Here is a 13,857-nt window from a genome sequence, read left to right as displayed (position 1 = left end):
ATAAGCAGGAGATGCAGGTGTGGAGAGAGGTCCTTGACAAAGCATAACTTGGGGGGGAAAAAAACTACGTTGTTCCCATGATGTGACTTAACAGGCATTTGGGCTAATAAGTCATGGTTAAGGAATAGAAATTCCCTTTTCTATTAAAGCCTTGTACATGGGGCGCACACACCCCATGTACAAGGCTGAGCCGTTATTGAGCTGCATGTGTTCAATTCCAGCCTGTGGCCCTTTGCTGCATATCGTCTCCTCCTTCACTCCCTCCTTTCCTGCATCTGTCCTATCCCAATACAGGCTAAAACGCCCGAAAATTGTCTTAAAAAATCTAGTATCCAGCGGTTTCCAAGTGTTGACTCATTTTAGCTGCCCAAAACATTATTACAGTTGAAGTGTGTACCTAACTTAACAGTATAAAGACTAAAAATTTGAGGAGAGTTATTTTGGATCGGTTACATTCAGCAGACTGATTTATCACAATAGCCATTAATTACTGTCCTAAAAGTCCACCATCGGTCTAATCAAAACAAGTTATTGTAATTGCCACTCAAATTGAAAGTAGACGGATAAGTTGCTGTTTCAGTCGTACGTCTGATAAATTTTTGTATATGTTGTTGTTGACACTCTGCTGGATATAAGCTACTTCTTGAAAGACAACAATGGACTATTAAAGAATAGAGAGAGAAAAAAGTATGTATATAAAATAAACAAACATTAAATAATTATACACCTAACAATAAGGACAGAATAACTCACAACATGGCATGTTGGACTGTTTCCTCTTGTCATGTTAACTCTGCCACCAAAATGCTGAGGCCTTGTTCTTTGCAAGAACAAACAGTACCTCCGTGAACAAAGTAACACGGGAATCTTGGCAGCAGAGCAGACATCGCTTGGATCACGCAGCAAGGTTTGCCAAAACATTTTCTCAGGAATAAGAGAAATTACAGATTTTTCTTTACAAAAAACTTTGTGATTGAAGCAGCAGGAATTAGATTTACTTTTAAATAAACTTTGACATATTATCCGACACGTATAAGGGATGCAAATTAGCTTCCTACATGGCAATATGACCCAACTGTTGTAGTCATACAAAGCTGCTATTTCAGCGTTAACAGAATCCTATACCAGATGTTGTTCTGCTGACACCTCATGGTAGTGTTGTGCCCTGTACATGAATATAGGTGTACTGTTGAGGAAAGATTCTTGGAGGCTCAAACATGATTTATTATTGCCTGCTTCTGTGATACTGTTTCATTCATCATACAGTACATGAAGCATGATGGTATGTGGTGTCTTCTTAGTGCACAGTAAATGCAGTAAGACTGCAAACTGGTTGGCTCAAAGGTAACTGTTGTATTTTGGTCTCACAGTTTTTAACAGTGAGGTGAGTAGTTTACAGTTTTTCTGTGTTAGAGTTGCATTCGGCGTGTGTTACGGTTAATGTTACGGCTGGGATCAGCATTAGATAAGGGTTAGAGATGCAGCAAATAGTCAAGAAACCAGCTTACAGTATCAGTACTGGAGTTTTCAAATATAGTGTGTCCTGTTTTTTTGTTATTTCCATTTTCAGAAACCTTTAAGGATTGTAAACCTCAGGTCTCAATTAAAGCAAATAAAATAAATATTCTTTCATCCATTTTCCATGCTGTATAGCTTTTTCACATTGCATTAAGCTAGCAAACAAAGTGCTATGACTGCAAGTTCTGGAGTCAGCGGAGACCTCTGTCTAGCGGTTTACACAGCAATGTAAATCAAATCAAGCTGTGTCTAGATTATATAGTCTATCTCTGAGTACAGAGTGTCCGTCAGGTCCTCTTCACTTGAGTCTTCTCCTTTAAGGCACATGGACCCTCGCCTGTCGATAACATGCATACAGAGCTTGATTATCTTTGATTTATTTTAACAGAATCATTCACTCAACAACAAATACAAGATTTATGGTGTGCTACTAAATTTATTGCACTCACCCCAGGTGTTGGCAGTGGAGATCTCCTGCACAGGGGCAATGTTTTCTGGGTCCCTCTTCCTGGATATCCCAGGACACCAGCTCTAGCAGGTGGTTAGAGGCACCAAGGCAGCGCTCGCGCTCAATGGGCTTGGCCGAGCAGACTGGGAAGAGCAGGGCTGAACGTGCAAGAAAACACAGATACATTTTGTGAGAGAATGTCCAGAATCACTGAACAGCATATGCTGTACTGTTTGCTGGACTGTACCTTTATGGAAAGCACAGCAGAGGTCTGGGCTGCAGTCAGTCTGGTACTGACAGGTGCTGCCAGCCTCTCCTTTTGTTACATTTTGACTGCACTGACCCCATACACACAGCTGTTCACCACAGCACTCCTTATCCGTAGTGCAGGACTGAAAGAATAGAAACGAACACTTTTCATTTTCCTAATATCGGTGTCTTAAAAGTGAGAACATGGCATGCGCCTTCAGTTTAACAAGACTGAAACTCACTGGGGTATTAATGACATTAATGATTCTCTAAGCGTGATGGGTTTTTTTGGTTAAAAATAAATGAGATCAGCTAGTCAACTGGTCTCTGATAGCAGTGAGACAAGTTCCTATTCCTACGTGTCCTCTATGAATTGTTCATTTGGGGATAAGGTAAACAGTGTTCTAGTTATTTCCATGCAGAGCTTTTCCAGTGCAGCACTTCTGACAAGACACAGATCCTGTCCTCTGTGTATTTATTATCCCTGTGTACCCATGTTTGGCAGACTGCCAGACTCTTTTCCCCTTTGCATTGCTTTTTACTCTGCTACACCAAGGCCAGTGCATCCAATGAAGCCACTACAGAATCAGTAGTAATAACTGAGTCTTAAATAAAACCAGAGTCTCTACAAAGAAGCCTCTCATTAATATTCTTTTTGTTCTAGATGTATTTTGAGAGTGCAGAGAGGCAAAGAAGAGCTCTTTAACCTTGACACATGCTGTCCTTTCATGTGAAGCTCATAGGACTGAGTGTTCACAAACAACACACTCCAATTACACTTGTGGACACACCGCAATGCAGTCGAAGTGAAACCTCAGCTTCGCGGAAGCGACTGTGTGTGTGTGTGTTTGACAGCGAGACAGACCCGAGAACAATTATGCATTTTTGAAAAAACTGAATAGAGCAGGTGCTCATATAAGGGTGACTTAGTTTCACTTACCACATCGATTGCTTTGCAAGGCAGACACTTGGAGTTGTGCGTGTCATAAAGGCAATACCTTCCCTTCCCACAGTCCTCATCAGTGATGCATCCCTAAAGACAAGAGAGAGAGGAAGGATTGCAACAGGCTGTCGCAGACTTTTCTAACTCTGCTTTGTTCTAAAAACTCACAGCAATCAGAGAGCTGTCCAGTTATCATGTGAAATAAGAATGGCACTGTTTACATTTTCAAGAGCAGGAGTGAGCTCCTGGTGGTCAACTTATGTAAAGAAATTATGCTTTATGCTGAACAAGTGTTTGTAAAATACGTCAAACAAATTTTAATGTATGAGTCTAAGAAATCTCTGGCCACCCCATGTGGATATCACATAGGGATTCAAACCCTAAAGGGGTAGAGAAACTCTGGGTTTTATAGACATCCGGGTCACAGAGTAAATTTTAGGTTGCACAGGCTTCTATGCAGCTAATTAGGTAGGAAGAAAATCTGCAACATATTTATAAAGAAAGAGGTCCCTCCCTTTTTATTTTTATCTCTTCTAACAAGGACAGACTTGTCCTAGAATTACTGTGTAAACAGCTATTCACCACTTCTGTCTTTCTATAAAGTGTCTAAAAGCACACCATTCAGTGGGCTCTCTTCTGCCAATACACAAAGTATAAAAGTAGCAAGATGCCAAGACTAAACTGAAGGTGATGATCCACATCACTATAATTCTGACAAGGTAATTCAAATCAGTGTTTTATCTGCTGTGGTTTACTTGTGCTGTAACACTCCAATCCAATGAATGAAGTTATCAGAAAGTTGCTCTTTAACTTGGGTTAAATGTAGAGCTGAACATTTTTCAAAAAACATCTAAATGGGAGACTGGTTATGCAATAAAAAAACTTATTTAAATTATTATGATGTGATTTTTGCAAGGATCCGTACCAAACAAAAATGTTTACTTAAGTCTGTAGCATATGATGTGTACGCCAGGACATCTCTGCAGCACGACAAAATTTAATTTGAAATGGTATTTTAGCAAAAGATTTTGATTAATTGTTTAGCCCTACTAAATTGTGAATAACCATGTATATAAAACCTTCTATTAGAAGCTTTAATCCTGTGAAAGTGAATTCCAATTACAAGCAGCAAAAGCACAAAGCCCACGTCATCCCTTATTTATCTAACATTTTGTACAGTTATCATTGTGATAAATGCACTTGACAAATCAGCTCAGTATTAACGTTTCTTTCATTTTATACATTCTGCGGGCTGAAGACACTAATGCACACTGCACATCCTACTCACACACACACACACACACACACACACACACACACACACACACACAGTTTGATTCCTTTGCAGACATTATGCCAAGTCAGTGGCTGGGATGCTGCTACCAGACATTATGCAATCTTGAGGTCTTTTCATGTTGAAAAATTCAAAGGTCTATAAAAAATGAAAGAGTTCTGTTTAAAGATGTATGTTTTACAGTGTTGTAGATATTTTAAGACTGTAGGTAAACAGAATAAACTTACATGATCGATGTTGTTCCCCACGTCACTGGACTGGACGGTTGTGGTAATGTTGTTCGTCTCCTGTGTGAACGCAGAACCTCTGTTAAGTTTTATTCACAAGGGGAAACAAACCCAATCTCACTTTTGTTTACCTGCTCTCCTGAGGTGTGGACAGGTTCGTTATCAATCACTTTATCAGAGGCACTTTCATTGTGATGACTTGGAGGAAGGCTATTGGGATGAGAGCTTTGACTGATGCTCTCGTTCTTCTAGAAGGATCAGAGAGATTATCAGAGACAGATTTCAGGTAAAGAGATGCATTATGAGGTCACTCCCATATCCTAGCTCCTTCCACTGCTGCCTCTGCCTCTAAGCTTTTTTTGTACTTCTGTCCAGAGATTTAAGTTTTTTAGTCATATAAAGATTCTCATTACAGGCTACCTGCCAATAACTTCAGCAAGGAGCAGTGAAATAATGCTATGTCATGTAAGATCTAGATGCTGACTGAGAGCTGCAATTGGCATGCCTACTTGATGAAACGCATGCTCAGGCTTTTGCTGCGGATCCTCTGGCAGCTGATCCACTTCTACAAACATGCGGTCCAGCTCCGTTTGTCCCTGGGCGGAATTATCCTCCAGGATGTGAGTGATGCCCGGGTCCACTATCTCAGGGAGGATACCACTGCAGACTGCTGTAAGAGCCAAAACTAACAGGGCGACTCGCATCATGCTGCTCATCCTGCTTCTGCTGCACTCTGAGGAGGGTGTGGCGGTAATGCTGAGAAACAAACAGCGTCACCACAGCTGATTCTCCGTCACTGAGGGGGGTCTCTCCATCAGCTCATACACGTACATCTCCACAACACCTCATAAACAGGTAACAACAAAAACACACACATTAGCTGGTTCCAACATAGATAGTCTAAATGGCTCGTTAAGCTCAATAAACATGTTCAGGACGCCTCAAACATAGTTCCGAATTTAGTGATGGGAAAAGTCACTCTTTTGAAAGACTGAGTCACCAAATCTCGTTCATTAAAATGAACGAATCTTTCGTCATTTCGTTCATTACGTTCACTTTAACTAGGCTTATTGCGGCGCTGCAGCCCTCTAGTGGGCGATTAAAAAAAACAGCGCAGTTCTCAAACACAGAAGGCTGCCTGACTTGCTCTAATTGACAAAGTATAATGCACAAATTCACCTCTTGATCTTTCTCTGTCATGGTTCTATAAAGCCCCATGGAGCCACAACCAAATTCAAACCATGTAAAAACCACAGAAATATGTTGTCAATATTCGATTAAGCCACTACTCCGGCTAAATCCGTCCATTTTCACAATCTTTCCTGAGTATACTACCAGACCAGCCATATATATATATATAATTATAATTACCATCACTATATCTCTAAAGTGCTCATTCATACAGTTGCCTAACGCCTATCCATGAGTAAAATCTATATATTAACATCAGATTTACAGGGAATATATTGAAGTAATAAGCTTGACACACTAGATGAATAAAACACACTCTTATTAAAATTTAACAAATTTAACAATAATAAACACTGCAGGCTGTTCACCAGTGAGGAGCGGTGAAACAACAGCACGGCTCTGTCCTTAAATAAAAAGTAAAAGTTGATTTCTCTGGCGGACCGGATCAGCTGTTAGCTGTAAACAAACCACAGGGCTAACGCTAATGTTGCTATGTAGCTGTGTTTTAATGGTTGGAGACGACCTCTGTGGTAATTCAGCTCCCGGCAGTACTCTGTCAGGGCGCTGAAGTGGACCCAGAACAACTCTCATCAGCTGTTGGCTGTAAACACTAACAGGACTGACGTTACGTGCGGCTGTGTTAAAACTATTAGCATAACATAACTGCGCTGTAATAACGTTATGCTTTATTAAATGTAACAAAATTATCAAAATAGATATTAGATATATGTCAGTCCAGTGACTGTTACCTGACAACAGACTTACTCACTGAGTCACATTAGATTAGGTCAAATGAACGAAACGTGGGTTAAAACGGTCATTTATGCTGAGAAAAGAGGTGGATGCAAATCTCGGCAGGTAGCCTACAAAATTTGATCTGCCGAATTACGCATCCACCTCTTTAGGTCCTTTTCAGACACTTTGCTGTGGTCATTGATCAAACGGCGTTATCACATATTTAGTGAATGTCAAGTAATGGTACTTCTACTAAGTGTATTAAAATATTAAAGACTCTAAACGTTCATAAAATATATACTTCGAATCATTTAACACCATTGATGGACCCCACAAAGAATATTATTAGCGTTTAAAAGCAGTATTTGGAGGTGCGTGCAATTCTCGGCAGGCATGCAAAACTCCGCATAACACCTGTCAAGTGTAACCCTCTTTCTTCTAAATGAGTAACGTTACGCGAGTTAACTGCAAGTAACCGTAGCTAGCTGACTGGCTAGCTGATGAAAAAAACTTGGTGGTTGACCAACTATGAGCTAACTAACTGGCATTTAAAACAATTTAAATAACGATGCAGGCACAAGACTTAGCATTGTTTTCTGCAGTGTAAGTTCCTAAGATGAGACTGCAAATACTGAAATCCAAATTTGGGTTGTCCTGTTGTAACGGTAGCTAATTTAGATAACAGTAACACAGACGCGTCGGTGTCAACAACATCAGGAACATTTTAAAAATTACTTTATCCGTCACATTAGCTCATAATTTACAAGTCCTAACTTCTAATTTAAATTCAGCTCATGGGTATATCTATAACTTACTGGGTAAAATATGGTAGCGTTACCCAGTTATAATAACCGTCAGCAGTTTTCATTGGAACAACTTTCAGACAAAGAAATAATCCGCATAAAAACCGTACGACCCCTACAGCTTGTTCTGAAATTGGGCCACTTTTTTCATGTAAGATATTTTGCTGTTTGCCATCATTTCTCCAATGCTGCTATCTATGAGCATGAGCACCACAAACAAAATCCCATTCATCTCAATTTACCTCAATTGACAAATGGCATGGCCACTCTTTAGGTAAGTGAGGAAATGGGTTTAATAATTTAGGCGAACCAGAGTCCTGTGAACCCAGACTGTAATTTTATAGTGCGGCCCCAAGATGGCGTCATTTGCTTTCATACTAAATATATCCGGGCCGGGGACTCCAGAGTTTACGCACACGTTTGCAGTGTTTGCTCAATGATTTTGTCCATGTGCTCCTACAGTACAGTTTCTGCTGACACTTTGTAAAATGTAACCTTTTTATTGACTAACCGTGGTCCGGGGACGTATATATATATATGTCACAGGTGGCCTCGTGGAAAGGAGGACCTTAAGAGCTAACATTGGTAACGTTAAGAATTAAGTTTCCATCTTGAAATTAATCAATTAGTGGTTGAGTTATACCTTTCTTCATAATCTTTATATTTTAGTTTAGGCTAACGATTTAAGTAACGTTCTTTGCAGTCCACCCACATTCAGTTAAACTCCCAAATACCCAGTCTGTTGTGTAATTTGTCATTTCAACCTGTGGGGCAAACTCGCAGGCTGTCAAAAGACGGTGGGTGGTCGTTTAAGTAGTTGAACTATGTTTTTGGCACGAGAAAGTCTGGATCCTCTGGATTAAACAGAAGCCACTTTAGCTGCTCAGGGATGTGTCCGACTTTAGAGCACCGCCCTCAAACACTGGACACAGCTGCACAGAGAAACTGCTGCCCGTCAGGCTGACTGAGGACCCACACGCTTTACACGACAGTCCACAGGACCTGTGTTTGACCGAAGACCTTGAAAGGAAGAATAGTTTGGATTAGATTGAGATATGAGGTAAGTTATTTTGTGTTAAGCCTTGTAGTTTTTTTGTCTTTTCTAATCAGGTGGGTGGTGTGAGCCTGAGACACCTGACAGAAGTGCTGTTTTCCTTATTTGACAAAACAAACTCCCAGTGACACACAAGGGTTCTAGTATGACAACCAGACAAGGTTATATTAACAGCCATCGAGTAGCCTACGGATCACTGTATGAGCTCACTATCAACACTGGCTATTACATTAGTCTCAATTAGAAAGTTAATAGTGGGTTAATGCTGATTTGATATGCTGCCGTTTGTCTATAAGCAAGGTATCAGTGTTTCTGGTGAGTTTGGAGTTTAATGAAAACGTCTTTAAATCTCCTGTCTTTTTATGACCGATGTGATTGAACATTGTCTGACAGAGGAGTCAGACATCTGGGCTTGTTTCTGCTCCCTGATAACAAACAAAAGGTTATCTTGACTTGCAACCTGCATTTTTGTGATGCTGATGTTTATGTCGTAAATCACTTTTGAGCATAAATCACGTTCAAGTGCCTGGGTGGCTGCTTTTCAAACATGCCTTAAAACAAACCCATTCAAGATGGATTTGCAGATTTCAAAGCTAAAAGTGGTCCTGTCAGTACAAGTTAATGAACTTTACCCGATGTTTAATTCTTTTCAGCCTTACTTAAGTCAGACTCCACCTGCTCAGCAGCTTCCAGACTGTAAATAGCCCTCATTCTGTCTTTGAGGTTGTAATGACACAAACTGCACAATAAAGAAAGGTGTGGCATTGACAGGCTGTGCTTACTGAATGAAACTCAGTAAGTGACAGAAGCTGCCTGTAAATGTTTTCTAGTGTGGCTAATATGCATCTACGGATCAAATACACAGCTGAACTCTGATAAACACTGGATTCTTGATGAAGCAGGACAAAATGGTCAGGCTCAAAAACATTTGGACCAAATGAGGGGGGAAAAGTTGTCATAAAGAAAATACTATATGATAAATTTGTCAGACTTTATAAACTCTTCAGTAAGACTAATCTGCTTCTCCCTCTTCTATGTTTCAACATACCCCATGAGCACCCCGGTCTGGTATGATTCATATGTCCTGCAAGATGATGCATGATTTGTTCAGCAACATTCTTAAAGGGGGTCACTAGAGTCATACAAACAGCGGTAGTTCTCCTTCCCACTGCTGTGTGAGCAATCATTTCCTGTCTCCTTTACGACTGTTGAAGATATAGCGCACACTTCTCCATTAAACTGTAAGAACCAAACTGCCAGTGAACGTGTTAACATCTAAACAGCGTTCATAGTAACTGGGTCTCTGGTCCAGACGCTGATAGTCCGTGTGATTTATGCTCATAGAGATTAACAACCTCTTTGTGCATAAACATTCAACTGCAAACCATGTTATTCTCCCCCTGCTGGAATTTCCCTCTGGGTAAGCCTTCTTTGAGTTATTCATTTGACTATGTTATAAAATATATGGAAAGATACAGTAAACAGTGCAGATACAGTTACCTTAGAGCCAAGACATACAAACATCACAAGATCCTAAGGCTGTTTATTCAAGCTGTATGAACAAATGCATCTAACGCCCTGGACTTCACTGCAACACAATGAGAAAACTAAACTAATTCAGTGGACATTTATATACAATCTTCCACATTTTTCAAACTGTCCTTTGACTGTTGCCAAAATGTCTGAAATAACTCTTAGCATGAGAGGCTTCAACACTGCTCCAGTCGCTTACAACTGGGAATTCTTGTGCCAGCCTTTCACATTTAGTTTGTAATTACCAGCTTCACTAGAGTTTAACTTAACAACAGTGTGTGGAGATAAAAACAGCATTACAGAAAGCTGCACAAATCCCTCCAATCATGCAGCCAAACGAAGGCTTATAATGATGCTTACAAAAAAAATAAATCTAAAAATTACGTCAACTGCCTTGCTTTTTATATGACCTGACTGTAGATAACACACCACAGCATTTCAGACTCTCAGTCCTGTATGTTGTAGCTGCATTTGGCACTACCTGTCGACGCTGTTACGGCAGCCTTTGGCAGCTCAGATTGACACACAATTGAGTGTTACGTATGCAAGTCTACTCAGCTGACAGTGGTTATAGCTTCTTACGGGTACACATAATTAATACCAATAAATGTGAGACATCATTTAAAAACTTAGCATTTCAGTTTTAAAAACAACAAATAATGTCGTAGAAGAGATACATAGATCAAACAATTTACTGGATAAATCAGCAAATGAATGTCTTAGTGAATGAATCAGTCAGTTAACAAATCCAAGTTATAAAGAAATGTGAGGACATCATGCTGTGGATGAAAACTATGTTAATGTAAAATGGGGCCCGATAAACTGACTGAATGGAAGCTTGTACTCATTATTGCCAGGGAGGTGTTATAAACTTTCTCCTTCCTCTCTGCAATATGTTTCCTTCCTTGTTCCACAGCTTAAAAATGGACACGTGCGTCCAGGCGTCAGTCACACAGAGCAGATGGGAACTTTCAGAGATAGGTGGGGCATGTTGTTTCCCGTAGCCGGCTAGTAATTGCAGTAAAAGTTTGCTGCTGTATCAGAAAAAAACAACATAATTGTAATGGGACATATCACATCTAAACCAATAGCACATTTGAAGATGGAGCCACAGAAGGAGGTACAGGGAACCTTTGCTGTGGTAAATTCACCCCGGGATATCATGAACACTTTCCATCTGGCAGGGACAGGGAGCACACTGAAAAGGCTTTTAAAATATATCTTAGTCATGCTTTAAACTCACAGAGGTGGAATTTTACAGAGGCAGCTCACCTCCGAGCTTTGATCTGGACAGGAAACCAGACCAAACAAGTTTTTAAAGCTTAGTTTTGTGAGAAGCAATAGTCTGTGTTGCCTCCTGGCTCTGCTAGAGTTTAACACAGGTGAACCCAGAACACTTGGCTGTTATTGAGTTGGACTTTGTACATTTTTGTGTGAGGTTTTGTTGTTTACATGTTCTGGCCCTGTTGATATCTTTTCAGGTCATGTGCTGTTTTCTTCTGCAACACGACGCTTGTCTATTCTGAGTCTGGCTTTACTGATAGTTGGCTTATGGAATCCGCTATTCCTGCCAGGCGGTAACACTGCCACCTCAACCTTCACTGAGCCCCCCTGTGTTATGAATGAATGAGAGATGCCCAGTGATCTTTGACCCTCACTGCCTCTCAGCTTGCAGCTTGTCTTCACCTTGTGGTTTATATTTATTACATTGTATACATCGTATGCTTAAGGGGATCCATGTTCACTAATTTGAAATGGTCTGATGAATCCTCACTATAATCCTAAAAAATCCAGTAGACTAATTTATTGTAACAAATGAGTATCCGCAGTTAGTCAGAATAATTGTTCAAGTGAATTGTTTGCGTCAGTAACTGTGCAGGCGTCTGTGCACAGTGTGTCCAGCTAAATCATTCTCTAAAGGAGCCATGTGGTGCACACACCTCGGGGGCCAGACGGGCCTGCAGACAGCAGCCCTGGACCTTCAAAAGCCTGCTCCTGTTTGTGTAAAACTGACAGTTTTCTCCTCTGAAGTTGACTGACATTTACTGCGTTTTGCAAATGTCACTGCGTTGCTCATGTCAGTCAGATCTTCTTTTGTTTTGCCACCGCTGCCCGAACACGCAGCCAGATTTCAGAGAGCTGAGATAATACTGTGGAGCTCTGGGGGCCTGGTGAAGGGCAGAACCGGTGGGCTGAGGTCCATATGAGTGCGGTGTTTTCTGAGGCACACTGCCTGCTTATCAGGCTTACAGAGGGTTCCTTCCTGGTTTTCTTCAGTCCAGTCTGTAATTACTGTTGCTGGCTGGAGACACTACAGTATGTGCATTTCCCAGCACTCAATGTTTTCCTTGTGTTGTCAGCTTCCTATTGTATTCTGATAGCCTGAATCTATGTGCTCTGCAGAAACAAAAGAAGACAGTGCGTCACTGGTTTAACTGTTAGTACAGTATCTTTACAGTTTTCTCAGTGTCAGAGTTATACTGTATGTTTTAAATAGGACTAGCTATTGCATGTACCTCTGGCAAACACATGGTTACTGTTAGGTTGTCATATACTGTACATATAAATGAATTATTTCTAGTTGAAGTTAGCTACTGTAACCAATAACCACTGTACTGTAAACCAATAACACATTGATCTTACCAATAAGTACTACCTGTGTAGCCAAAGCCTGATATAGCCTAGCTTACTCCTCTGTGCCACAGAGCTCCATTGATTCCAATACTTCTTTTTTATTATTTTACGTAAATGATCCACACAGTTGCACTTGGTGACATGTTCCTTCATTACTGTAATCATGGACACCATACTGTGTTGTAAATACTCACTCTGGAACCAAATGTTTATTAATCCGCTGATTAAAGCAGTCCCCAACAAATGTACTATTTACTTATGTTTGAGTAACTTTAACTAACATCTACAGTGCCTAAACTGTTTCAGGAAGTTCAGTAGGTGTATTGTGAATTTGTGCTTTGGTTTTCATGGGATTTGTTATGACAGTATGACAGTATGACTAAAGTGTAGACTAATGCCTGCTTTGTCCTATGAGACTTAAATATTCACTCGGTTGTTCCTTGTCTTGCCTTCCATGTTGTAGAATACTAATGATGAGGTATATCAGTGTATAATAATTCAACAAATTAACGTCATAAAGAGATCCTTGTTTGTTTTATAGGAATGTTGGAGGATGTGTGTGCATAAAAGTGTGCATGTTCTGATTTATTTACTTTTTTTGCCGCCCTGGTGTAACAGGTACATTTTTCACATTCCTAGCATTCCCCCTCTGTCATACTGTAAACGATAGCTTGCAATGTGTCTCAGGCACACAGCAGTGATTTTTGTTTTTATATATATATATATATATATATATATATATATATATATATATATATATATATACTCGATCACATTATATATGTATATATCTGTAATACACAAAGTACAGATACTTTTCTCTTTGGGCAATGTGCCACAGTAAAGTAATGACATAAAAAATTATACACAAAGTATCAGGAGATAGAAGTGCTTGAATTGTTAAATATATCCAACAAACCGCAGATATCACTAGAAATTCCTCACTATTTACAAAAAAATTAATCACTGCCCGTCACTTTCCCTATTAGCTGCAGTCGGTTTCACTCACACAGATAATTTTCTAAACAGACAGGAGACGTAAAATCTGCTACTAAACTCTCTGATCCTCTTAAGCATTATATGGTTCAGCTGTGATGTATGGTGTGTATTCACGCATGTGTATTCTTTCCGCTTCGTCTGTCATTAGTTGTATTTTTACAGCCTTACTGTGGGTTTGTTCTGTCTGCCCACAAGTGACTTTCCATTCTGTCTTCAGACTGCGATGGTG

General features: G+C 40.1%; 2 protein-coding genes across 6 annotated transcripts in view; one reads left to right on the top strand and one right to left on the bottom strand.

Moving 5' to 3' along the window:
• Nucleotides 1–1,203: 1,203 nt before the first annotated feature.
• On the bottom strand, nt 1,204–7,709 carry dkk3a (dickkopf WNT signaling pathway inhibitor 3a). Of its 2 annotated transcripts, XM_046033409.1 has the most exons (8): nt 7,651–7,709; nt 5,189–5,523; nt 4,811–4,927; nt 4,680–4,739; nt 3,156–3,248; nt 2,214–2,358; nt 1,968–2,124; nt 1,204–1,855 (listed from the first exon to the last, which is right to left on the bottom strand). In XM_046033409.1, the coding sequence occupies exons 2-8, from the start codon at nt 5,393–5,395 to the stop codon at nt 1,768–1,770; spliced, it is 867 nt and encodes a 288-aa protein (XP_045889365.1). In that variant the 5' UTR covers nt 5,396–5,523; nt 7,651–7,709; the 3' UTR covers nt 1,204–1,767. The 2 variants fall into 2 exon arrangements, with proteins under 2 accessions (XP_045889365.1, XP_045889366.1); XM_046033410.1 differs by lacking the exon at nt 7,651–7,709 and having other exon boundaries at nt 5,189–5,786.
• mical2a (microtubule associated monooxygenase, calponin and LIM domain containing 2a) overlaps nt 7,128–13,857 on the top strand; it is a 36,690-nt gene continuing 29,960 nt past the window's right edge. The window contains exon 1 of one of the 4 annotated variants that reach the window (XM_046033408.1): nt 7,128–8,468. The gene's annotated coding sequence lies outside the window, so the exon portion shown is untranslated. The remainder of the gene's footprint in view (nt 8,469–13,857) is intronic. The other 3 variants (XM_046033407.1, XM_046033405.1, XM_046033406.1) reach the window with 3 other exon arrangements.

This window comes from Micropterus dolomieu, linkage group LG20 (genome assembly GCF_021292245.1).
Source record: "Micropterus dolomieu isolate WLL.071019.BEF.003 ecotype Adirondacks linkage group LG20, ASM2129224v1, whole genome shotgun sequence".
In the NCBI taxonomy this organism is placed as follows: domain Eukaryota; kingdom Metazoa; phylum Chordata; class Actinopteri; order Centrarchiformes; family Centrarchidae; genus Micropterus; species Micropterus dolomieu.
This window is presented reverse-complemented; position numbering and strand designations above follow the sequence as displayed.

Coding starts and splice junctions, on each gene's coding strand:
- dkk3a (XM_046033409.1), bottom strand. CDS start 5,395: ATGAGCAGCATGATGCGAGTCGCCCTGTTAGTTTTGGCTCTTACAGCA. Junction 4,928..5,188: donor CTGAGCATGCGTTTCATCAA/GTAGGCATGCCA, acceptor TGATCCTTCTAG/AAGAACGAGAGCATCAGTCA. Junction 2,125..2,213: donor CTGCTGTGCTTTCCATAAAG/GTACAGTCCAGC, acceptor TTGCACGTTCAG/CCCTGCTCTTCCCAGTCTGC.